Source organism: Mytilus californianus, unplaced genomic scaffold, assembly GCF_021869535.1.
Source record: "Mytilus californianus isolate M0D057914Y unplaced genomic scaffold, xbMytCali1.0.p SCAF_5, whole genome shotgun sequence".
Classification (NCBI taxonomy): Eukaryota; Metazoa; Mollusca; class Bivalvia; order Mytilida; family Mytilidae; genus Mytilus; species Mytilus californianus.
In genome coordinates, this window is record NW_026262701.1 from 74681948 (window position 1) to 74707694 (window position 25747).

The following is a 25747-nucleotide window of genomic DNA, read 5'->3' on the forward strand; positions in this document are numbered from 1 at the left end:
TACAATATCCTGAATATGTTAGTTTTACAAAGTAAGGGCCGATCAGAATGAAGGGTAAGAATTTAGGACTACCACTGGAGAACTAAGGTATGTTGGATAAGGATGGACATTTTGTCTAGCAACAGGTCACCTGCATGTTTGTTCAAGGGCTCTTACGCGTACAAAGAGTGTGACACAATAGACATTCATGAAGCATCCAATTTTACGGCAAAGTTCCGATCGAACGTATCTGCGTATTTATACATCCCGCACAGTTGAACGGACGTCCATCTAAAGATACGGTTTTAATACCAGAACGTATGATGTCCAGAAGACTTGGTTCAGAAAATAATGTAAACAAAATTGATTGCTATACAGCAAATATTGACACTTAATTGATAATTTAAGACACTAGGCAATTTCAAACACGGGTCTAATTCCGATTGAAACATAAAATGCATCTCGAAAATTGTATATGTTCAGGTACTTGCAAAAATTGAGATGTTCTCAATATAAAAACACTAATACCCGTTCATTGAACAATTATGTCCCTCTAGTTAATCAACTCATTAAACCATATTCTCTCGTTTTTATAAATGTACATGTAGTATACTGCTTGAAGTCGCCAAACATACATTTGTATATAGGTCATCGTACGGTCTCGAACTTTGAGCAAAACCCGTACAGTATAGTTTACTATAAAAAGGATTCCGGCACGACATACTAGTAATGTGAAACATACTATTCAAAAGAGAAAAAAACGATCAAATATATGAAAAAGAAAAATGACAGACATAAATTAACGACTACTGCTAATTTGGGACAGGCATAATAAAGAATATGGCAGTGTTAAACATGTTTATAACGCTTAATTCTCCCTCAACCTGTAACAGTCATGTTGTGACAGTCATGTTGCAACACAATACTCTTTATAGGAAAATAGGAAATGATGGTAATCGATAGTTCTATTGTTAATGTAAGCAAGTAAAAATGAAAACAAACCATTGTAGTTTCTTATATTTATTTACTGTATAGTTCATCTGCAATATGCTCCTTTGTCATTTTTTGTCATTGGGTTGCCGTCTTCTTAATGTATACGCCACATTTTTCTTTTTATTCATTTGTATAGTCTGTCGTTTATGAATATGTACCCATTTCCCCCGAAAATTTACTTTTTATAAGGAGACGACCAGTTGATTTTCTGTGGGGGTATAGGAGGATTTGGAAAATGATAAACTTGGCTTGGTATGAGATAAAAATAAAGAACTTTGCACAAGACGGACTGAAAATATTTGTTCTGCAATACAGAATGCAGGAAATTAATGTAAAATTAAAAAAAAAAGCATTCGTAGTAACAGATAAAAATAAATGATCAGTCCTACTGCCCATCCCCCTACCACCCAAAGAATATCAATTGGTCGTACCATAACTGTATGTGTTCCAAATTGAAAAAAATATGATTTGACAATTACAAGGAAACAAAAGAATAGTTTTAAAGATGATATGTGAACAGCAGCTATAATAATAATAAATTACTTGAATGAATAAAGGAGATTTGTACGAAAACATTACAAAAATATCTACTTTTAATATAAAAAAATCATTAGTTTGTTCTTCAATTTGTTCTACTGAATAATACTAAAAGATCCCGCCCGAATTTCTACATCAAGGATACTTTTTAGACTTGGCATTTGATATCTTTGTGGTTAGAAAACCCCATTCATGCATTTACGAAAGTTTTGACATATGATTAAGTAATAGTAAAAGTTCAATAATAAGTTAATATTGATATTAAAAGACCTTCGAACAAAAAGGGATGTTGAGATTTGAACAGCCCTTTTTGTGAAAATTGTGCGTTTCAATATATGAGTTATTGCCAATGAAAGAAGATTTTTTTCTGTTGTACTCCCCTCCTTCTAGTTTGGCTGGATAGGCTACAATGTAACCCCTGAGTGGACTACGTTATTTAATGTTAAACAAAATTAAATGCAAAGAGAATAATGAGGAAAGAAATGCTAAAATTACGCTTTAAATATCAAATACGAATAAAAATCAAATATATAAAACTGTTTGAGACAATTATCAACTGAAGACTAATGATTATACGTCACTAAATGCAGCTGATTAATTGATTGCTCCCTTAATGTCCAGTGGCAAATATGTCATGCATATTCACGACGAGATGCAAAACGGATCGACCTGAAGCAAATGATAACAATTTTAGAGTGACACTTTAATAAGATAAAGCGTTGACTAGAGGTTTAATGTATATCGTACTAGAATAAAGTTAAACCATGATCAAAATCGTAAGTTAAGCTATAAGCCCCCCCCCCCCCCTTCCCCCTTTTCCCCTTTCCCCTCTTTTTTTCCCACGGTAGACGAATACCAAAAACAAAACGACACGAATTTACAATCAATAACGGCCACTATAAGTAAATGAGATATGGACTTAGAATGAATTTCATAATAGTGTGGACATGGACACCTGATATTTAAATGATATCGTGTCGGTCACTGGCTGTCGACAACAAAGACTTCCGCAATTACAGTATGTCAGGGGCCTCTCAATGGGGATATACATAATTACTAATTTACACATATCCATTCATAAAAATTTTTTTTTGCATGAAAGTTTATAGGAATTTGTTTTGAATATATTTATATACTCACAGGCTCAGCAAAATGTTTCTTTTGAAAGAATGAGTATATTCAGAGGTGATAACACCAAGTAATCGAGAGAAAAAAAAAAATAGAAAACATCTTTTCTGGCAATAAGTGAAAAATTATGTAGTGTGTCAGTTATAGACAAGTATTCCATCATGCATTGCAAATCATCCAGTGGATTGGTCAATCCCCAAAACACAAAAAAAAAATGCTTTATTTGTAAACAAACACTAATACATGCATTGACGGGGGCATACGGATGCTAAATAATACATGTCCGTATAAGGAAATGTGTCCGACCTGTTAAATGCTGCTGTTCTGTTGATTTGAAAAACGAATGGACGGATCACAGCGATTTAATTTAGAATTGTAATTATTTTTTTTTAATTTGTGGTTCAGTATCTATCCATGAATGAAATATGTTTACAATACCTATTAAACGAGTGCACCCAGTTTAAAGGTTATTATTACACTGTTACTGTTATATTGACATAATAACCTGTACATTATCTCGTGTTACAGTTGACCAGTTTAGTCTTGTGCACATGATTTATTATTCCAAAACAGATGTATTGTAAACATATCATTAAATTCATGGATATAAGAAAATGAAGAATATGTATACTAAGAAAGTGAAGCAAGGACTGCAATGTATCATTTCATCTATCAAAAGGGTGTAAATGAGTAGAAAGCAATAGATAAGCTCAAAGTTTCATGGAAAGGTAATTTATCAATAATTTTTTCTTATCAGGGTAGTTTTAAAAAAATCAAAATTGTAATTACTTGAAAATATGCAATATTCTACCTTTCCATGACTATTTCAATGTAACAAACGTGAAGGAACATGAAATATGGAATAGATATTTAAGAAAGTGCCGAAATATAGTTACAATCATTACGTTTACTCGAATATACTGTTGTGAACTTGCAATTTCCTATGTTGCGTGTTTGGAGTTATTTCCCTTTGATCACCACTTCGCCTAGAATACGCCTGACACAATTGCGTGTCCTGTAAATTTGGGGTCTTATATTACAAAATATGAATCAAAAAATTATTTTACTTCATATGTTATACCCCTACATATGTTATCATACTGTTTGAAGAAATAATTTTGGATTTTCCGTGGACTAACACAAATTTCAGAATTTTTTTCCACTTATCTTGTCATTTTATAATTCTTTCACAACACTTTTTAGCAATAACTTTGAAGAATAATGAACCTTTTTACTCAAGATTTGAACACTTAAAGTTTTATTTATGTACGAGTGAAAACAAGATGAAACGAGTAAAAAAACCATGAGGCATGCAAATTTGAGATAAGTCCTTTGAGAAATAAAAAAAGTTATTAGCATTTTCATTTGGTCCTGTCATTGTCCTGTCATCGGTCCTGTCATTAGTGTAACCCACGTTTACAAAAGAAACCGTAACCTATGACCTTTTGTCACGTAACCAATGTCGTGATCTTAGAATCCATCAAATCGTTTGCCGTCCAACTGGTAACCTCTGAATGCTGATGCTGCAAACCTATAACTTGCCATAACATAACTACGGATGATCTCTCGAGGTCGTCCTTGTAAAAACACATTCAAATACGCAATGTGTTGCTGAGTAATCCAAGAAATACATTCAGGTGTACAGTGGTTATATATCTGTTTGTATTGATCTGTAGTACTTTACAATGAGATCGTTTGGGCAATTTATTGCAGTATTTCCTAATATTTTTGGCCAGGGGAAATGTATGATTTGTTGATATTGCCACAAAGCTGTGTTCATCAATGCGGTATGGGTTTTGCTCATTGTTAAAGGTCGTATAGTGACCCATATTTGTTACTTTCTATGTCATTTGTTCTCTTGTGGAGAGTTGCCCAATTGGCAATCATACCACATCTTCTTATTTTTATATAGACGTAGTCTTATTGAGATCTAGCAAATATTTCTGTTCAAAGCGGTGCTAAGGGCATGTTGTCTTGCACTACATGTAACTGGGTATTGAGAATTTTGATTAAGTCTTGAAATCATAGTGTGACTTTGAGATAAAGAACAGCAATGAGAGCTTTCGTGTTCAAGAAGGAATACAGGAGAAGACCTAGAATGACAATTACGAGTAATTTGGAATTTCTTGTAGTTTTCATATAAACACCTGCCATTTTGTAATTTAACACCTTTTACTGTACATTTGTGTAAGGTTTAATACAGTTGGAATATTATTTTTTTATTTCCCCCTTTTTCCATGGCAATGGTGTACTGTTATCAATAAATTTCACATCGTCACATTACTTTCAATTCACAAACCAATAAAATTGTATTACGTTCTAAGAATTTGTAAGAAAATTCTACGAATGAACTTTCCCATAGGGTTCAATGCATAACATTTTTAGAATTCAGAGCTGCATGGTAATTTGACAAATTTAACAAACTTAACGTTACCTTAATTTAGTGGATACCAAAATTGCGTTAAAATTGGTAAGACACTCAAATTATTGAAGAGAAAGAACATTTTCATTTTTCATATCCTTGCGTTCCCCGTCATTTTTGCCCATGGTAATGGTAATGGTAATGGTAATGGCGGCCATTATGAAATTCCCAAAAGAAAATACAATAGACAGGTCCTGTTATAGTGGTCGAACGAAATAAAGGGCGAGAAATTTGGAAAGCCACTGGTAAATGAGCATTTATTGGACAGGAACAGAAATTTATTCTCGCAACAGGCCATCTACCTCAAATAGTTTTTGCAAGGGCTCTCAACGTGCAGAGAATATGGAACTTTCTCTCTAAATGAGACATCGGATTTATCGTACCCATTCTGACCGGACGTGACTAAGTATTTATACATCAATAGTAGAGCCACACGGACGCCCTACTTTGGCACGGGTTTTACTGCCGGTCGAAACAACAAATGACCATAATTCTATTTACCAGTCACTCTTCGGGAAATTCCTAGTAGAATTCGTATATAGGCAACTTTCTGTAAAGTTTTATTAGGTTTGGTATAAAACCTCTGGGAAATTGAGAGGACAGAATCATTTAATACAAACAGTAATTATAATGACTGAAGATACTGCAGCAAAGTATACAAATCTAAACTACCCGCCAAGATTGTGAGAAAGTTTAATTAAATTGTAAACAGACACGAATTGCGGATACAAAATGGTCATCCCTCCATAACATGAAAAAAAAAACAATGACAACGTTCTTATTGTTGTAATGGAAACCCCAACTGTTATTCTAGTAACAAAACAAAATAGAAAATGCATAATAGCATAATATGATTGAGATTGTGAAGGAGTGTCATTGAATTGTTATAAGGGGATAAGAAAGAGTTGCGGAAACAGAATTGGTAACCCTTAATAAAGCGACGGCACGGTCAATGCTTTGGTAAGAGAAACTTCAAAAATAACTTGTACCAAAAAAAAAAACTAAAATCACTATCTACCGTCCTCGTTAGAAAACGGAAGGTATAATAATAATGATTTAAATGATAAAAACAAAGGATTGACATTTGATCAAGCAAGGCTCGTTCGGGATGACATGATCAATACTAGTACTACTTCCAATCAACCAATCAATCGTTCATTTATTCAATGAGCACTTCATTATAAATTTATTCTATCAACGTTGAAGTGCTGTAACAGACGTTTCAGGTTTTGTTTGTTTGTTAGTTTTTTGTTTAGGGGGGGAGACGATTTATTTTGTCCGGGTCTTTTAAAGCTTGTAATACGATATGGCTTTTTCTCGTTGTTGAAGACTATTTTGTATGACTTCCTTACTTTCATACATAATTAGAAGGTCATCTGCAAATGAAAGTGAACCAACATTAGAGTTTAATAATTTGCGGGTCTGCACTCCTCAGTATTAGAGCTTGGACTGAGGTCATTAATAAAGATTTAAATAGGGTGGGGCTTATGGAATAGCCTTGTTTTACCCTCTTAGTATTTTGAAATATTCTGAATATCTATGGTCAATCTTTAGAGCTATCTCTGTTTTAGAATGGATATTTTTGATCGCATTATATAAATATTTCCTTATATCAATATCAGCTAACTTGTAAAGCAAACCATCCCTCCACACTGAGCCGAAAGCTTTTTGGAAATCCACAACAAACACATATATTTTTTTTTTAATTTTTATGAAGATATTTATTTATTGAGGTTTTCAATATAAATAAACATTCAGATGTTCTGTGGTTTTCACGGAAACCAAAATGTGAATTAAAGTACGTATCTCTCATCAACAAGTTCAACCTGTTGTTTAAGATGGCACTGACAATCTTCGCCATGCTATTTATTAGTGAAATCCCCCTGTAACTTGACGGGTCAACTTTGTTACCAGACTAATTCCATTCTCAATTTTATAATGTAATAAGATTAAATATGATTTGTTCCACTGCTCTGGATAATAGCCATTGTTTTAAATATTTAATTAAACAGTTTAGTTAATGAAGTTATTTAACATATGTTTAACAGTATTTTGCCGATTTGTAATAATTCATTCTGATGAAACATTCTTTCTCAATTAACATTTGAGACGTAGGTTAATCTGTGAATGATCAGACAAGCAACTAACTTCATGTGTAGAAAAATATAGAACTGAGGACAGAATATGTTCACTAGCTATAGCATAATCAATGCTATTTATATCAGTTGAGAAGCGTGGTAGACATAGTAATGAGCAAGAGTATCATATCATCTTTTGGAAAGTTTCCCCGATGACTCACAAGGTTTACTTAATCTCGACTTAAGTTGTCAACTTGCAGAGTTTTATTGGAATTTATCTATGGAATATAAAATATTATCGTCCTGAATATGCACGTAATATTTGCTGCTGCACGATAATCATCAATCCTTGTAATCTTAGATTTCTATCCTTATAAAAGTTGACATAGCCGGCGCCATACCTGTTTAGGTTAAAAGATTAGTTTTTCCTTTTCATCGTTTATCTCTGATTCTAATAGTATTGATTTGGTATTCGAACAGGCTAGTTTTCTTATCAATAGTAATCTCCCTTATTTACACGGTAAGGTCATACCAGAATTTAACTATTTCATTCCTCGTTATTGGTGAAAATAAGATATTTGAAAGTCTTTGATTCATCTATCTAGTACGTATCTTGCAACTGATTCCTAAGTCCGGTGTTCTATTCTGTCTACATCACATACAGTATACAAACAACGATAATATGCGAAATAAGGCGGATAATGATGACTAGGAAAACAAAAAGGATATAGTGTTCGCGGTTTCCATGACAAATTCTCAGAATTGAAAAGAAAAATTCAATTCAAATGTCGCAATTCTTTTTTGTTTTATGATATTAAAAACGAGAAACGAAAATACTTGTGTTTTTCATTTTTGGTTGTAAGAAATAAAAAACGAAAAACAACACTTTCGTTTTAAAAAATAAATAAACACGAAAGTGTTTTCGTTTTTCATTTTTGACTTCTCAGAAAGTAAAATATATGTTGTCATTATAGGAAGGTAAAACAGCATTACATTTGGCAGCTGAGAATGGAGGGTTGGAGGTAACACAATGGCTTGTTGAAGAGAAAGGAATGGATCCCATGGTTAAAACATCTCAGGTAACATTCGATATTATATACTTGCATTGTACTTAGTGATATTTGTAATAGAGAACCACTTACATAAGGTTTTAAAAATAACATTGCATTTACTGATTTGTCAGAATTGTTCTTTTAGTCTGCAGAATTTTGAAATAATAAATAAATAATAGGTACATGTACTAATATTAGGTACATGTCCTAATATTAGACTGTACATTGATATTGATTTCCTTACTTAATTGCTTAAGAAAAATTATTTAATCCAAAATAATTAAAAACTTTCAATTTGTCTTCATTTTCCGATATTGAATTCTGATTTTTAGTACATGTACCATGGTTCAAAAGAAAATAGTGTGACTTTCCTTAAGACGAAAGCAAACGTCTGACAATGGGCACACAATTTGACCATCACATTAAATTAAGTGGTTTCTCTAAGTTTTAGATGCATTGTGTAATTTTTCTTATTTGACTGTATATTATATTATATGATAATATGTCTTGGCGTCACTTAATTTTGTTTTACCAATGAGAGGTGGACTATTAAAAAAACATATGTCGTGCAACTATTGGTTTTAACAGTTTTATAAGGTTAATATACCAATTAAAACATTATTCTTGTCTGTTGGTACAGGAAACTAGCTTTTTTTTCAGTTTAGAACAGTTTTAATTAGATCTAAGATAATTTTAGAAACCATAGCATTTTATTTTTTTCAAACATTTATTAATAACCAGTCAATTTCATAATTGATATTAGGTATGTAATACGTTGTGAAAGTATAAATACACTAATACGTCCTTCTGTCTGTCGGGATGTATAAATACACTACTACATCGGTCTGACTCCTGTAGATGTATAAATACACTGCCATTTCTGGTTGTATGTAATGGATATATGTTTGTCTTTAGCGGATGTATAAATACACTACTGCGTTCTATTTTGAAGGGATGTATGAGTATACTTCGACGCATGGTAGTCTGTATGGATGTATAAATACACCATCATATTCATTTATTTGTTGGGGATGTATAAATAAACCATCATTATTTGACATGTCTGTTTGTCTGCAGGAAATTTAAAAACGCGATACCATGTCATTTTGGCATATATATATAGAGTTGAAAAAGGACACTACCACGTCTGTGTGTCTGTAGGGGATGTATAAATACACTACCACGTCTGTTTGTATGGGATGTTGAAATGCTCTTCCATGTCTTTTCGTATGTAGGAGATGTATTATTACAATACAAAAAGTGGAGTTTACTAGAAAAGTTCATAAAAAATACCAAAAAATATGTTCTGTAAATTTTATTCAATCCACAAACAATAGCAATAACAAAACAATACTTTATTGTAAGATAATAACACAGTTAGTATTTCAACCAATTTTCCCTCAAGCCCCTTATAGAAAAGCATAAACATATTAATGCCTTACATAAATACAGTGTATAAAAGTCATTACAATAATGTTCAATAACATAGCAGAAAATATTGAAAGAAAATAAAATCTATATAATTTATTAAACATTATGATCAACTGATTATTTCTATAACTGATCTGTTACTTTTGCCATGTGCGAAACAAAGAAATATCTGTCCGTGCAGCGTCTGTCCGGTCTTGTAAACGCCCTCACCATACAGTTCTAGCTAGATTTATATGACATTTATATCAAAGAATTACAAAATGTATATCAACATTGTATTGGACGAGTTCTAAACTCAATGGTGATCAACTATTTCAAAATGATTCATATAAAATAAGAAGATGTAGTTTGACTGCCATTGAGACAACTCGCCATCAGATACCAAAAAAATGGAAGCAAGCACGTACAGCCTTCTAAAATGAGAGTAACTAATTCTGCATAGCAAGCTTTCAAAGGCCCTGACATGACACATTAAAAAAAAACTAAAATGAAAAAAAATAGGCTTGGAATTTTCACATATAGAATGCAGCGGGGTTAAACATGTTTGTGGGCACCAAACCCTCTCTCTAACCTTGAGGAGTTGTGTAAGAGCTCAATATACATGTAAGAATAAGCAATACACCGCCCATAAAAGGTTAAGTGTGTAATAGAGAACGCAAAAACGTCCCTTTTATCGTTACCTTTGTGTAGAGTGTTTCTCGTATGAAACTACAATATATATCTAAATTGAGGAAAGAACAGCTATAATTGCTCTTTGCATTTGATTTATTTAAAGTAAGTTCCTTTTAGCAGAAAATCCAGAAAAATCTTTATTATTTAACGAAAAAACAACAAAATAAGTAAATGGAAAGTGTAGTTTAATTATCCATTCACTGGAATCTAGATGGGTCTTAACTGAGTTAACGTCTGCTATTAAAGGAGCGAAATTGGTGCCCAAAGGAAAACATATAACAGCTCGATAAGCTGTATTGCCGAAATGTACATAGATGTTGTCAAGGAGAAAAAGAGTAATACTATGTCCATGATAATTGGCCATTAAATTTTAATTAAAGTTTTTTTGTATATTAGTTACAAATTCGACAAATTTCGAATATAAACAGCTGTGATATAAATATTAAAACAAATTCCATACCTTTTTTGGCATTTCTACTTCAGTCGCATCTTCGCTAGCCAAGGGTTGCGATCCACTTCCTCCTCTCCACCCTTGGCAGATTAAGTCAATATTTGTGATAACAATGTTGTGCCATCTATCGGTAGATTAAAGTCACGCCCATTCCGAATACATTACTATTGACCAATGGTAGCACTTGAACTCTTCAATATGGAGGTAAAAACACGGTAGCGTCTAGATTCTACACACTTGGTAAAACAGGAAACGAAAATATACGTCGACATTCATGCATTTGTGCAAGAAACATACACAGGAACTTCTATTAATTGATTAAAATCATTCAAATTGTCACTAAATATAGTCGTATGTTTAGGGATGTAAAGACTTGTTGCAGAAAAAGCACGTGGCAATTGTTTACATACACTTTCTACATTTACACGTGATCATGTTATAGGCGCTTTTTGATTGGATGCAGCGAGTTTCGACTGCAACCAATGAAAATCATTACCTTGTGTCTCCGAAATTCTATCTCAATCCGCCAAGGGTGGAGAGGAGGGGAGTGGATCGCAACCCTTGGCTAGCGAAGATGCTTCAGTCGTGACCCTAAATTATGTATAATGATTTGCGTTGTAATGTCAGTTTTGGTTAAATTTCCCCATAATTTACAACAAATTAAGGAATAATTTACTCTGGCCGCCATCCCTGATCTAAAAATAATTTACGCATAGGGATTCAATTTTTACTTTTACCTCGATTGATTGGATTGCAGGTTGTTGCCAAAGTTTTCCTTAAGCGTTCGGTCCGAACAATGCACAAATCTCCTAAAAGAATTGAATTTGGAGATTATTGTGTGCTAGTATGAAGATATTTGTTTTACCTAGCATATCTACAGGCTTTTGAAAAAGAGGCATCTAACATCCATTCTGTGACCTTTTAGCTATTCTATGATAAAGTTTAAATCCAAGGATATACCTTACCGAAAGTGAACCTCGTCCTAATATGTGACCCGCCATGACATTTCTAGGTGTATGGCGGTAAACGTCATAATGAGAAAACGTCGATGTAAAGTCATGAAACGTAATCGGGGGCACCTGTTATTTAATGTCCTATAATATCATGCGGAAAAATAAAGTTTAAGTTTCATTTTTCTTGATTTGAGGACATTCGAATCTTATGTTTAGATATACAAGATAAGTATATTTTTTACATAAAATTAATAATTTAAGTTAAATCCCGTTTATAATCGCGTTTTAAATTCACACAATTTATGTTTTAAATTTCTTTGCATTGATCTGAATTAACATTAATTCTCAAAGGGTCCTGAAAATAAACTTTGGATCATTGTAGGCATTTCAAAGTGCAGTCTTTATACTTTTCTTCAATTTATTACTAATGCAGACTGCAGCATGAACAAGTTTTTGGAGTAACCTCATTGTTCACATTGTAAAGAAAAAATATCTTGGTATTCACTTTCTTAGCATTAATGTACTTTTCCTTTAGAGAAAGAGAAATGTTCAAGTTATTATTATTTAGATAGCAGATTCCGGTACATTGTTGCTATGGCAACCGAATGGTTGATATAGAAATAAATATTCTTTAGTTGCTTTGTCCAAAAAACACCAAAAAAAAAACAACAAAAAAACAACAAAATGACAAGTTTCAAAGATAACTATAATAGATGAAAAAAACATGTGAAAAATTGAGAAAGAAAATGAACATTTTTAATAAAATCTAAAGTTACAAAATTGACCATTGTTCTGTCATTTTGCAGAATCTAGCAAAATAACTTGTCAGGGTGTTTTGCATCTATGTATACTTCATAAAAATGCCAAAATCTCATTTTGACCCTGATACCACCATACGACTGAAAATCGCATGCTGGTCACATAATTGAAAGTAATAAAATTATTAGGACAGAAATTCAAAATTAATTTGTTTAATTGTCGTTGGTTAGTGTCTGTCATATTTGTTTTTCGTAAATTGTATTGTATAAATTAAGCCGTTAGATTTCTGGTTTGGATTGTTTCACATTTTTAATGTCGGGACCTTTATTATAGCGGACTCTACGATATGGGTTTTTCTTGTTGTTGAAGGCCGTACGGTGACCTTTAATTTATTGGTCATTGTCATTTGATCTCTAGTAGATAGTTGTCTCTTCGGCAGTCATACCACATTTCCTTATTTTTGATATAAACATTTTTGAATTGAGATTAAATAAATTTGAACCATACAAAGGATATATATTCCTTGGTGCCATGGAGCTAGTCAATAAGTCCCTATTATATTATGTTTTCCTAACAAAAATGCTTAACTCCAAATATATACTGACGGAATTTAAAAACGCGACACACATTTTGGTGATTTTTTTTATCAAATAAGGATTGATCCTCATATAACTACTATTCATGCTTACTTCAAATGCTTATGAATTCTTCGAATGCCATTATAGACTGATTCGCGCCATGAATGTTTCCCACATACTAAAATGCCAAAATAATCGACTGCAGAAAAACATGTATAGCCCTAATAATGTTTATTTCATATCGGTTAAGAATTAGCTTATCTTATTGGATAACAAGGGGCCACATGACATTCTTTATTCTTCAGTAATTCCATCGGTCTTTAACAGAAAAAAACGGACCAGAAAAACGGTCGTTAACGGACTTTTACATGTTAATGACCAGTGGGGCGTGGTTTTTCTGTTTAGAGTGATGTCCCTTTAATAAAACGCAATCGCGATTCGTTAATTATAAAATTCTAACTTTATTTTGTATTGATATACTGAAAAAATTGCACTTAAATGAATGGCAGTGACTTATAGTTATCATTATGACTGGTCTTCACTCTCTCCTATAGAAATCGTACAATAACTCGAGTTTGCTTTGAACAATTTGAATTTATGAGAATTTTCAAAAACATGGTTCTTCAATGAAATAAACATTATAGTTATTGAAGAACTGGTCATTATCGTGATACATGGACTGCCCGTAGGACAATGGTATTGACTGTGACAGCGATAATGAACTCGCCTACGGCTCAGTCATTACCGCTTTCTTAGTCAATACCACTGTCCTTTGTGAAGTCCATATATCACGATAATGACCACTATTATGTAATTAAACCCCATAATTGCCAAACTTCACTGTAATGAGTGGGAAAGAGCCCAAATCAAAAGATACAAATCAGAACTCTAAACATGCCCGATAGAATAAATTGACATTTCTTTTAATCGTTGAGGCGTTGGTTACAGGCCGTCATTGCTTTCGATGGCGATACATCCATTGATAAGGGAAAACTCAGGGTTTTAGTCTAACCACATGCTTTGAACATTAAACATGACGTAATCAATTTAACGTTCGAACTGCAAACTTTTTGTAGACAATAAAATAATGTATGAAATTTGTGTTTATACATTTATTTTACAAAAATTGAATATTTGAAAATGGGAACTAAAAAGAATAATCTAGTGTTGCGTTTTATAAAAAATTTGCCAAAAAATGATATAAATCAGAGGGGAGTAAATTCTCAATAATTAATTGATAAGTTATTGTTGAATTATTTTTTACCTTCTATTTGTATTTTATTTTATTTTAAGAATTTCTTTTAAGAATTCGTTAAAATTTAAAAAAAAACGATCAATTATATTTAATTGTTTTTCTAATATGGAACTTTTTGGAAAACAGATTAAACAAATGCAGAAAAATTTACCTTTTCCGATGCGTAAAAATACATCAAATTTTTATTTTTTATACAAAATACAAGACCCATTAAACAAAAAACCTAGAACATGCTGAAATAATGTGTGCACGTGCGTAAAAAACTGGTCCTGCTTTAATGAACACGAATTTCAATCGATTACACACAAGTGACAATCAATTGAGTGTGGCACGTGTCGACAACCATTAAATGACTTCGTAATAGTATTACTAAAGATATGATTATAAAATTTCTATTTATTTATTTAGACATGGTCTACTTTTATACTCCTTTGTGCCTACTATATCATCCCATCAGGTCCCTAGTCCGTATCCTGTTCTTAGTGCACTAAGGAGGTCCTTTGTGATATTTCTACGGACAAAAGGGTCAACGAACGTCCTTCAACAATTAGCAAAACCCATACAGCATAGTAAGCTACAAAAGGCGTCGAAATGACAATGTACTCGCAGTTACTGAAAGTTAGTTCAAAGCCAATAACTAATAAAAAAAATCATGTGTCTAAGATTAAAATATTAATCAGTACACATCTAACATCCAATGGATTTAGCGTTAAGACTTCATTAACAGTCAGAGAAAAACATGAACTTGTGCAATGCCAAAATAGTAAATTGAAGCCATAACATTAGTCTTAGTGTTGTATTGTTGTAAAAACTTGACATCGACATGGATAAGTGATGTTTTCTGCGACTTTTGTACTACATATACATGTACCAAATGTGCTAGTTTGTTACTTTTTTCATGTGACTTATTTCCGTGTTGGAGTTATCATGTGTTATAGCAATACCGTGTGACGGTTTTAAATTATTTTAGACTGAATTATGTAAAGTGATGTGATGTGACCCTCTTCATATTTTTTATGTTGTTTTTGTGGTAGGGTTGCTATGTCATTGGCCTTTTTGAACCTCAACTCTTTTTATACATATCAGAGCCATATAAGACAATTATATGTCAATGTTTATATATATAGTGTGACTTCTGTAGAAATCCAGACGTTCTCATGCAGAAAAGATGAAAATCCATGTTTTGTTTAAGAAATAATCATCAAAGAACCACAAAAACAAGAAAAACAAAATTGTTACAGTTACAGTCATCTATTAATTTTCCTCAAGATTGTAAACATCCATGGCTTTGAATATCTATAGTTTAAGCGTTCCCGATAAAGGAAAATACCAAAAAGCGTTTCGAATGCACCAACTTTATAGTGTTATTTTTTTTTTCATTTTACAGAAAGTGGAATGTATAAATTATCTGTTCCGGTAGATGGATAATGTTTAAGTAGTACATTGCAAGCACTATGTTATATTCGAAATGCAAACACACGCAAAATTGAGATACAGTTAATTAAGTAGAACAATAATGTTGTAGCACTAATCAACTGATAAACATTTGTTGTTCTATCAACGAACATGACACTAGAATACATCAGTTCATGTGACAGCAATGTCTGTGTTTCAAACTACTACCGTCTATTTTTCCTCTTTCAAAATGTTTGAACAGTTTAAAAATTGCAGACTCTCAATAAATCAAAACACCGATACAAAGCGAAGCGTAGACACACTGTCTGTATTTCAATCAGTTTAACTTTACACTAAGTGTTGCAAAGAATGTTCTAATAGAACCACTTGTAAAGATAAAACTGTTTCTATATTTGGTCTGTCATGTCGGAAATTACTGAATGATTTTCAAAGTCAGATCACGGTAGAAGCAATTTTATCACGACATGTCACCAATCGTAAAATATGTAAAGTAAAATAATTACTGACTACCAACATAGACTTTTGTTGTATGCTTATACAAACCGAAACCACTACTACATGAGGTGGTTGACTAGCCTGGCATCCTGACCCAATCTTATACTTCGTCGTTCTGTCAACCTTAGCAATCAGTGAGCTAGGACCCCAGTTTAGGGATGTGGGATATAGGTGGTAAAATAAAGTGGGGATGTGTTATAAAGGTCGTAAAAAGAGTTGGAATGTGGGATATAGTGTGGCATCTTGGGAAAAGTAGTGAAGAAAAGTGGGTAGTGGGGAAAAATTACCTAAAGCAGGATTTTGGAAATGAGTACCCCATGTCGCTCCCCCTAATATTACAATTGATATATGCTGACTCGATTCTATGCCAAGGTTTCTGGTCTAGATCATAAGGATGGTGACTACAAAGAATTTACTATAGAGGCCTGTGTTATTATTTCTTATAATGTAATACACACAGTGTGGTGTTTTCGTGATTGGAGACACATGTTAACTAAGAGGAAGCGGTAAAATATTTACATTCTAGCCCAAAAATATGCATACTATTATATAAAAAAAATTAATTAAAAACACTTAATTATGAATGTATTGCACAAAAGCTGTTCACAGATTCAACAGCAAGATACCCTGATAATGTTAATATCTTTAAGGACAGGGCTGTATATAGATAAGTACAATGTTTCTTAAATCCTTTTAGTATAATACAATACAATACTTTTTCTACCATATACAGTTTACTGATAATTTCTATCAAATATCTGTGTATTCTATTTTCTATGATAACATTCAAGTCCTTAAATTAGTAAATTGACAAGTTAGTTCAAAAAATAGTTTCACATTCAACTCGTTTAAGAACAAAACGAGTGTATTTTTAGGTCTTTATAATGCTCAAATGTGCAAAACCGTGTTTCAAGTACCAATGCAACAAATTAATGTTTATATTTAAACCTGTTCAAGGAATGTTAATACTAGACAAGAACAAGTAAAAATTAATGTAGAACAAAATCTTACTGCACGAAATGTGTTAAAAGGATAGTACTAAACATGTGACAAAATGACGGGTATGTAACAGATAATTACGCAATTGCAGATGAATTGGTGAATATTTGTTTGCTTAGCTTTCAGTGGCAAGTATTTCATGCATATTCAGAACGAAACTAGCTAGGACAGAAGACAAAAGCGAAATTGTGACAAATTAATTTCTCAAAATGTATTTCCAAGCGTAATTAATGTTTAAATTGAACTCGTTTCAGGAATTCAGATATTTATTACTAAACCAGATCATTATGGAAATAAATCTAACTCTTACTTATTAAACCTAATTAATAGGTGAAAACCGAAAGAAAATGAACCAGGCTTAATCAACTTTGAAAGAAAACAGGAAATGAACGAAATTCAAAAAAAAAAACTCCTGGCCAAGTTTGAGTATATCAAAACTTCCAGAGAGTTTCTTGAAATATTTTTTTTTTTAACGAAGAACAATTTATATTAATATTTTTGATTCATCAAGTTAAATACCTTTTCGATCTCTGGACACACTCCTTATTGTTGAATTGGGTTTGGCTGACACAAAATGACGTCGCGTAATATAACAATTATCTAGATGATGTATTTAAATTCAATTTGTTACCTTCTTTTTTGGGGGAAAGGGGAAAAAAGGGGGGGGGGGGCTTCTACCGCCCCCTTAACGTTTTTTTTAACAAAAATAGGTATTACATGTAGGGTCTGGGCTGATACTATTTTGGAGCATGTAAATGAAATGAAACGTAAGATAAATAGATAAATTGTATTTTATTACAGTGTCGCACATTGATTGACATAATAAAATACACAATATACATCACCAGTTAAAACATTCAATCAATACCCAGACATAAAATTGACTTATGAGACACTTTTTAAAATCTCTACTTACAATAATCATGTTATTTGAAGCGTATCAATATTTACATAGATGTGTCATGATTTATCAGCAAAAAGTTCAGATTTTGGCAATTAAACCAGAAAAAGACAAGATAGAACGGACATTCATATTGCCATACAAAAGCAGTGATAAGGTATCAATTTGATGACAGAAAAATAGACGCAAATAAGATTTCAATCCAAATCCATATCTGCAAAACATCTTCAGAAAGTGTGACTGCATCTGCAAAATTTGAGATAATGACACTGTTCCTGTTTTATGAAAAATAATTGCTCTTTTTAGAACAAAAGACAAATATTTATTTATTACTTCTATGTAAATCAGACTTAATCATCACATATCAGATATGAGAGGCGTACATCTATTACATAATTATAAAAAGAGAATTAAAATTAAAAAATTAAGTTTAATATAATTATCACAGTTATCAATAAAATACACTTACAATTAAAACACTCGCATTACTCACGCGTCAAATGTTAAAAGTTTTCGACGTGCAATGAATTTATTTAACGTCTTAAAAAACATTTCCTGGTTTCTTCCCTTGTCATGATTTCAACAAATTGTTCACCTAAGTTCATACAATTTGGCACATTCAAGACTTATACATGTCTGAAATCTAAGTATTATGGACACACCATTAGAAAATGTTTCTCTGTTTCAATTTCACCAAGTTAGCAGTATCGGTATAGTCTCTGTTCAAAGCGAATAGGCGGCCTGGAGTATACGTTATACCCGGTCTCAAGGGCAAGAGGCAACGAGCCTGAGTGAAACACTGTCAAACATCGTCTCTAGTATTTGGGAATGTTTCATCACATACATGGTTAAACGTGGAAATTTTCTTTAAAAAAGTCGATATGTTTGTAGTTTGTTTCCATTTACCCGGTTGCTATAGTGATTATTAAGCTCGCTACGTCATTCAATATTTGTTAGCTTATATTTGACTAAGTTCATCGTAGTTTTCGTAGAAACGCTAGCCTCCTGTACCAGTAAGTTACACACCACCCTGTCCACAACGTATTGACCTCGAATGTCCAGTCTTTCCAAAGTTATTCATTTATGTATATATTAATGCTTTACTGTTTTATTAAAAGTGATCAAGATGCGTTAATTGCGTAATTCTTCAAATTTCATAACACTTGAATTTTTCAAAAAACCTAATAGATATGCATCCTTTTATTATATTTTTGGTTTTTTCAACATTTTAAGGCTGTTTCTCACTGCTGAAAATAAGTTTAAAAGAAAAGCACATCTAAATTTCCATCAAATTTATTGTTAATATTTCATCTTCAAAACTTGTTCATTAGAAAAATTTGACCAACTTGACCGGAGAACCTAGAATAAACATTGATCACACATGACCTATGAATCCCTAATTATGACACGTGCCGATAAAAACCAGTATTACGTTATGAATATTGCTTTGATGATCTTAACACACACATTTCAATTTAAAAATAATATTTTTTGTAATGATATACTTTAATTTTATGTTGAATTCAATTATATGTCCTGAATTCAGTTTTTTTTAAGCGGTAATTAGATGTTTCTTTCATTTATTATTGTTTTATTAAAAGCAGTGACATATAATACTATAAATCTCTGTAAAAAGTGATCAAAACTCTATAATGAAGGGCTGGGTTGGCGTTCCTTCTTTTCCGTATTCTTTATCTGTTTATGTCATTTTTCTCTATTCTTTATTTGTTCGGCCATTATTCTCTATTCACAATATTTTAGCACCCTATTATTCTCTATTCCTTATTTTTTTTTATCGATTTTCTCTATTTTGTATTTGTTTGGACCATTTTTGATAGTATTGGCCCATTTTTCTATAGTATTTGCCCATTTTTCTGTAGTATTGACCCATTTTTCTGTAGTATTGGCCCATTTTCTGTAGTATTGGCCAATTTTCTGTAGTATTGGCCCATTTTTGTAGTATTGGCCCATTTTTTGTAGTATTGAACCAATATTCTATATTCTTTAAATCCCATCCAGCCCCTTCCCTAACGGCGTGAAACTTCGTAATTTCATTACACTTTCGATTTGCAAAACATATTTTTCATAGTTATGAATCCTTTCTATAAAAGGCTATTTTTCTTTAACGATTCAAGCCATTATTCTCTATTCTACATATTTTAGCACCCTATTATTCTCTATTCCTTATTTTTTTATCTATTTTTCTCTATTCTGTATTTGTTTGGACCATTTTTGAAAGTATTGGCCCATTTTTCTATAGTATTTGCCCATTTTTCTGTAGTATTGACCCATTTTTCTGTAGTATTGGCCCATTTTCTGTAGTATTGGCCCATTTTTCTGTAGTATTGGCCAATTTTCTGTAGTATTGGCCCATTTTTTGTAGTATTGGCCCATTTTCTGTAGTATTGACCCAATATTCTATATTCTTTAAACCCCACCCAGCCCCTTCCCTAACGGCGTGAAACTTCGTAATTTCATTACACTTTCGATTTGCAAAACATATTTTTCATAGTTATGAATCCTTTCTATAAAAGGTTATTTTTCTTTAACGTTTCAAGCCTCTGTATATATACCACAGATTGCGAGTAAGTCATAAATTCCATCAAATGTATAGTAATATGTTATATATGTAGCACGCCCCTTACGAATTACCGTATTTGATTCACGAAAAGCGTAGCTTTGAGTGGATTAAATGTGTTAATGAGTTAGGCGGTGCTATATATGATTTATAACATTACTGTGCGATGACACATGCCAAAGTGTTACATTACTGTGCGGTGACACATGTCAACGGTTAAACTTAACTGTACTTTTCATGAATCAAATAGTGGAGCTTTCTAAGATAAAACGTCCCTTATTTTTAGAAAATGAACTCATCGATTATATTTTTTTAGTAGGATTAGATTTTATGTTTCATTACTTGTAAATGAATTGTTGTCGTGATACTTTCACCAAGGTTTATTGATTAGAGAGCGATGTAAGTGTTATTGATTAGAGAGCGATGTAAGTGTTATTGAAGTGTTCCCCTTTCAAACCAATATGACGTGTAGTTTTAGAACAGCTTAGTTGTGATAAGAAGGAAATATTTTCTCAAACTTCTTGATAAGGTTCCTCACTTTCCCAACACCATGAAAATATCGACTAATAAATGGACTGTTGAGTGCGTAAGGTCCTGAGATAAATAATTCAAGCATGTTCAATTCACAGAGATATACATTTGAAAAGTAGAGGAAATGAAACGGCTGAAAATCAAGTGACAAGTTTTTGGAATATTCGATTTGACACGATAAAAACAAGTGTCCACGAATTTATCAATATCGCCTCTTCCTTTATAGACCACATTGTTCCTTTTTGTAGCTCTCCTCGAGCGTTTATTTGCTTCAAGTTTATGGAATTATTTTTGATTTAGTGTTAGGTTTACAAGTTGGCTAGTGTTAAGATAAGCCCCTTCCCCCTCCCCCTTTCCCGAATTTAGTTTTTTATAAATTGTTGTGTATGCATTTTTTTTAAAATTTATTAGGACATTTGTGGTCATTGATTTCTTTGTTTAGTAGGCCGAGGAGGCGGAGCTAGACAGTAACATAACAACTTCTGAGATGGAAGTAAGAGCACTGGTCTAAGCCCCTCCCCCCTTCTTTGCTTTTGCTATGACAAGCAATCAACGACGGGATAGGATCGAGAGTTCAGTAACTAAACAATCATTCAGTTAACCCACTCCTGTAAAAGTAACAGAATTTTACTCACTCGAAGATCAAAGGAAAAATTACCATTCATGTTACAATTCATTTTTAAAACTTCGTTTTTCTTAATATATATAAGCGTTGTCTATTTAAAAGTTTCTAATCAACATATGATCATAGAAGTTTACAATACACACTGGTCATGAATGACATACACGAGGAGTATGGCACGTGTCGATAAAAAACTGCAGAGCTTTATGAATCTTAAAACAAAAATTTATAGATAGCATATAGGATTTTCTTTTGAATAGTGAACATACATTTTGAAGTTAAATTAAATTATATGTCCTGAGTGCATTTTTTTAAATGTTTGAAGTTCCCCTTTTGATGACAAGCCCATAGTAACAACAACATAATTTTTCTATACATTGTCAAAAAAACTATACAACAAATGGAAGTTTTTAACGACCTTGACTGGCTATACAGCCCTTGCACGGTCGGTAAAAAAAAAAAAAAAAAAAAAAAAAAACTATAACAATGTCACTGCCAGTTTTCAAGCATCATCGTACACATGTTTGTCCAATAGGACAGCTGATTGGTGAAAAGTGACAAGTAGCCACGCCTACATTAAGCTGATGTCCGTCAACTCCCTTCAGAAGCATAAATTGTATAAATCAAACATGGATTATTTTACAGAGATTTGGTTGTGTATTCAATATTTGAAAAAAAAGTTTATATACATGTAGTTATTATTGTGTAATAAAACGTCCAAAGTTAAATTGTGGGAAACTGTTGTGCACATACCCCTTTTAGACTCTCTATTTATTCTTAGAAATACAAAATATAACCATACCGTAAGTTTCGCAATGTTGCAAGAAATTGTATACATCGACGTGTTATTCCCGGGATCGTCATATTTAAAGATTAGACAGAGCTATATAATAAAATTTCCACTTACCTAATGAAGAAAAAACCACAAAATTCAATAAAACTATCGAATTGGAAAACTTTGGAACAGTTCTAAATCCGTATGAAAAATCACCACCAACCAGTGTAGATCTGAGACTACTATAACACATTATAGTAGTCTCAGTGTAGATGAAGAAATCAAAAAGTTCTTTATCCTGTCTACAATGGCAAAATAAATCGTTAAAGTATTGGATCTAGATGCAAAAGACCACAATGCTCCTTCAAACTGTAAATTATCAAAAGACAACATGAAGACAGCCAAAGGGTAAAATACAAGTTTATATTCTACCATCATGGGAAATAAGTTTTCCATAAAGTATTTTATCCTTAATTCACATCCGTACTTGTACATGCAAAACCCTGAATTCATTTTTGATATTTGCATGAGAGCTCATAAAAGACAAATCTAACAATTCATAATTTCCCATGTACATAAATTCATATAGATATTCTGACATCGGACTCGGACTTTTACTGTGCGTACTGTTGTACGTTTGTTTTTTCTACATTGGCTAGAGGTATAGGGGGAGGGTTGAGATCTCAAAAAATATGTTTAACCCCGCCGCATTTTTCGCCTGTCCAACGTCAGGAGCCTCTGGCCTTTGTTAGTCTTGTATCATTTTTAATTTTAGTTTCTTGTGTATAATTTGGAGTTTAGTATGACGTCCATTATCACTGAACTAGTATACATATTTGTTTAGGGGCCAGCTGAAGGACGCCTCCGGGTGCGGGAGTTTCTCGCTGCATTGACGACCCATTGGTGGCCTTCGGCTGTTGTCTGCTCTATGGTCGGGTTGTTGTCTCTTTGACACATTCCCCATTTCCATTCTCAATTTTATTATTAATGTTTATCTTAAAATTAAATTCCGATCGTTGGCCGTTCAGCGAACAATATTACATGAAATGCAGGATAATAGCAATCGAAAGCAAAAGAGAAAGATTTAATTTGTAAAATCAGAGCATTCCTTAAATTCAACATTCAAAATATGAAATGGAAAAACAGCAGCATACATGTTTTGATTTCTGAATACGACTGATGTACATAATATCCTTAACAATTAGCAATTGTTGTCTCGGCAGCTTGCTCTCCCCGAGTTTGGGAGGTTTTTGTTCAACAACCCAACACGCTCAATTGAGATTGGTATTTTTTTTCTTTTCCACTAGCACGCAATATTAAGGAGTAATGTTCGGAACATGGGTTGATTTGGCTCGAATTCACAATAATGTCTTCTGGTAGACATAACCTATATTGCCGACATACGCTCACCATTTCAGTCTAGAAGAAAGCACTGCATATTCATATCAGTTTTATACGTTCCTCCTCTCAAATGTTAAAAGTTTATAAATGTAGCATAATGAACTGCATTTTCACAAAATCCAACTTTAATTTTCTGAAGAATCAGTTGAACATCTAAGTGGTCTTCAAAGTATAACACCTGCCGCTGCACGTTAAATTGTAACCAATCAATTGAGAATTCGTAACTTCCCCATGAGAAATGTACTTTTGATCAACAATAGTGACAACAGTGACATCTTGGGACATATGGGAATATATATTTTTTTAATAATCTACTCCTTGGCCAAAAAATATTTTTGTTGTCTTGTAAAACAACAAAGTCAGGTTTGCAATTTCTGCAATGGCCAATTTGACCTGCACAGTGATAAAGTGTCATGCTTCCTTGCTTGTTAATGTACTATTTTCATATACCTCTTTTAAAGATAAAAATAAGGAGATTTTGTATGATGCCAATGAGACAACTATCCACCAATGTTCAAATGAAGTGGATGTAAGCAATTATAGGCAACCATACGGCCTTCAACAATGAGAAAACCCATACGGTATAGTTGGCTATAAAAGGCCCAGAAATGAAAAATATGAAATAATTCAATAGAGAAAACTAATGGCCTAATTTATAATAAAACAATTTGCGAAAAACAAATATGACGGACATGAACCAACGACATAAACTGAACTACAGGCTCCTGACTTGGGAGAGGCATATACATATTGTGGCGGGGTTAAACTAGTTTGCTTGAACCGTCTCCTAACCTGGAACAGTGGTGTAGCAGTACAACATAAGAACAAACTATAAAAATCAGTTATGTCTGCTGTAGACAAATTGCGAGGCGAACGATTGTTTCTATCCTTTATCTATTGGATTTCGAGTATCAGTCCAAAATCTCGGTCCATCATATATGTCGCTCGACATTGCATATACTATCTATTAGCTTTATTCTAATTTGTGAACTGACTATTAAAGAAATATTAACCACTAGACGTTAAGCAAATCTACGGAAGCGTACTAGGGACATGACTAAAATGTATTTGTTTAAAAGTTTAATTTTCTGCCATATTCCAAAATATGAATACCATTTCGTCTCGATCGGTTAAACACGTATTAAAACGACAAATTTTTGCGACTCGGGCCATTAAAACTTTTTAAAGAAAAACCGTCAACTTCATTTATTTAAAACCTTGATGTCACTATATCTTAATGATGAAAGGAAATAGGAGATCATCTTTGACATAAGCTTGAAATTTAGCAATAAAGATGAGCACTATTCACATTCTTGATTTTTTTTCTTGGGGAGGGGGTCAGATTTTCGAGCTCCTCTGGTTTTATCCATTAATATGGGGTGAAAAAAATGCACTATGATCCAACTCTTTTTTACTAAATTTGTTCTAAAAGGAAGAGATGAGGTCAGATAAGGTCCCTGAAGAAAATATTTGAATCCCTTTAATGTTCTCCTATTTTGGTAGCAAATTGATGCCGCTTTGTTAAATTAAGGAAATTTGTGAAGGTGAGAAGCTACATATATGAATAATAGATTTACCTGAAATATGTTTCTAAAGTATAACTTAATTAATTTTTTATCTAGGAAATCCCTTGAAAATCACCACTGTCTCTCATAATACCAAACAAGTTTATCCAAAACTATGAGTACTGTTACCGTAGCACTGACCACCATGCTTTTATACGTTGATTTGCCTTACTTAG

General features: G+C 32.6%; 1 protein-coding gene across 8 annotated transcripts in view; it reads left to right on the top strand.

Annotated features, from left to right (window-relative positions):
- LOC127701418 (uncharacterized) overlaps positions 1-25747 on the top strand; it is a 305234-nt gene that overhangs the window by 84397 nt on the left and 195090 nt on the right. For 3 of the 8 annotated variants that reach the window (XM_052205280.1, XM_052205282.1, XM_052205281.1), the window contains one exon: positions 8112-8216. The exons of the other annotated variants lie outside the window; for them this stretch is intronic. In XM_052205280.1, coding sequence (XP_052061240.1) covers positions 8112-8216 — 105 coding nt within the window. The remainder of the gene's footprint in view (positions 1-8111; positions 8217-25747) is intronic. 8 annotated transcript variants of the gene reach the window in all.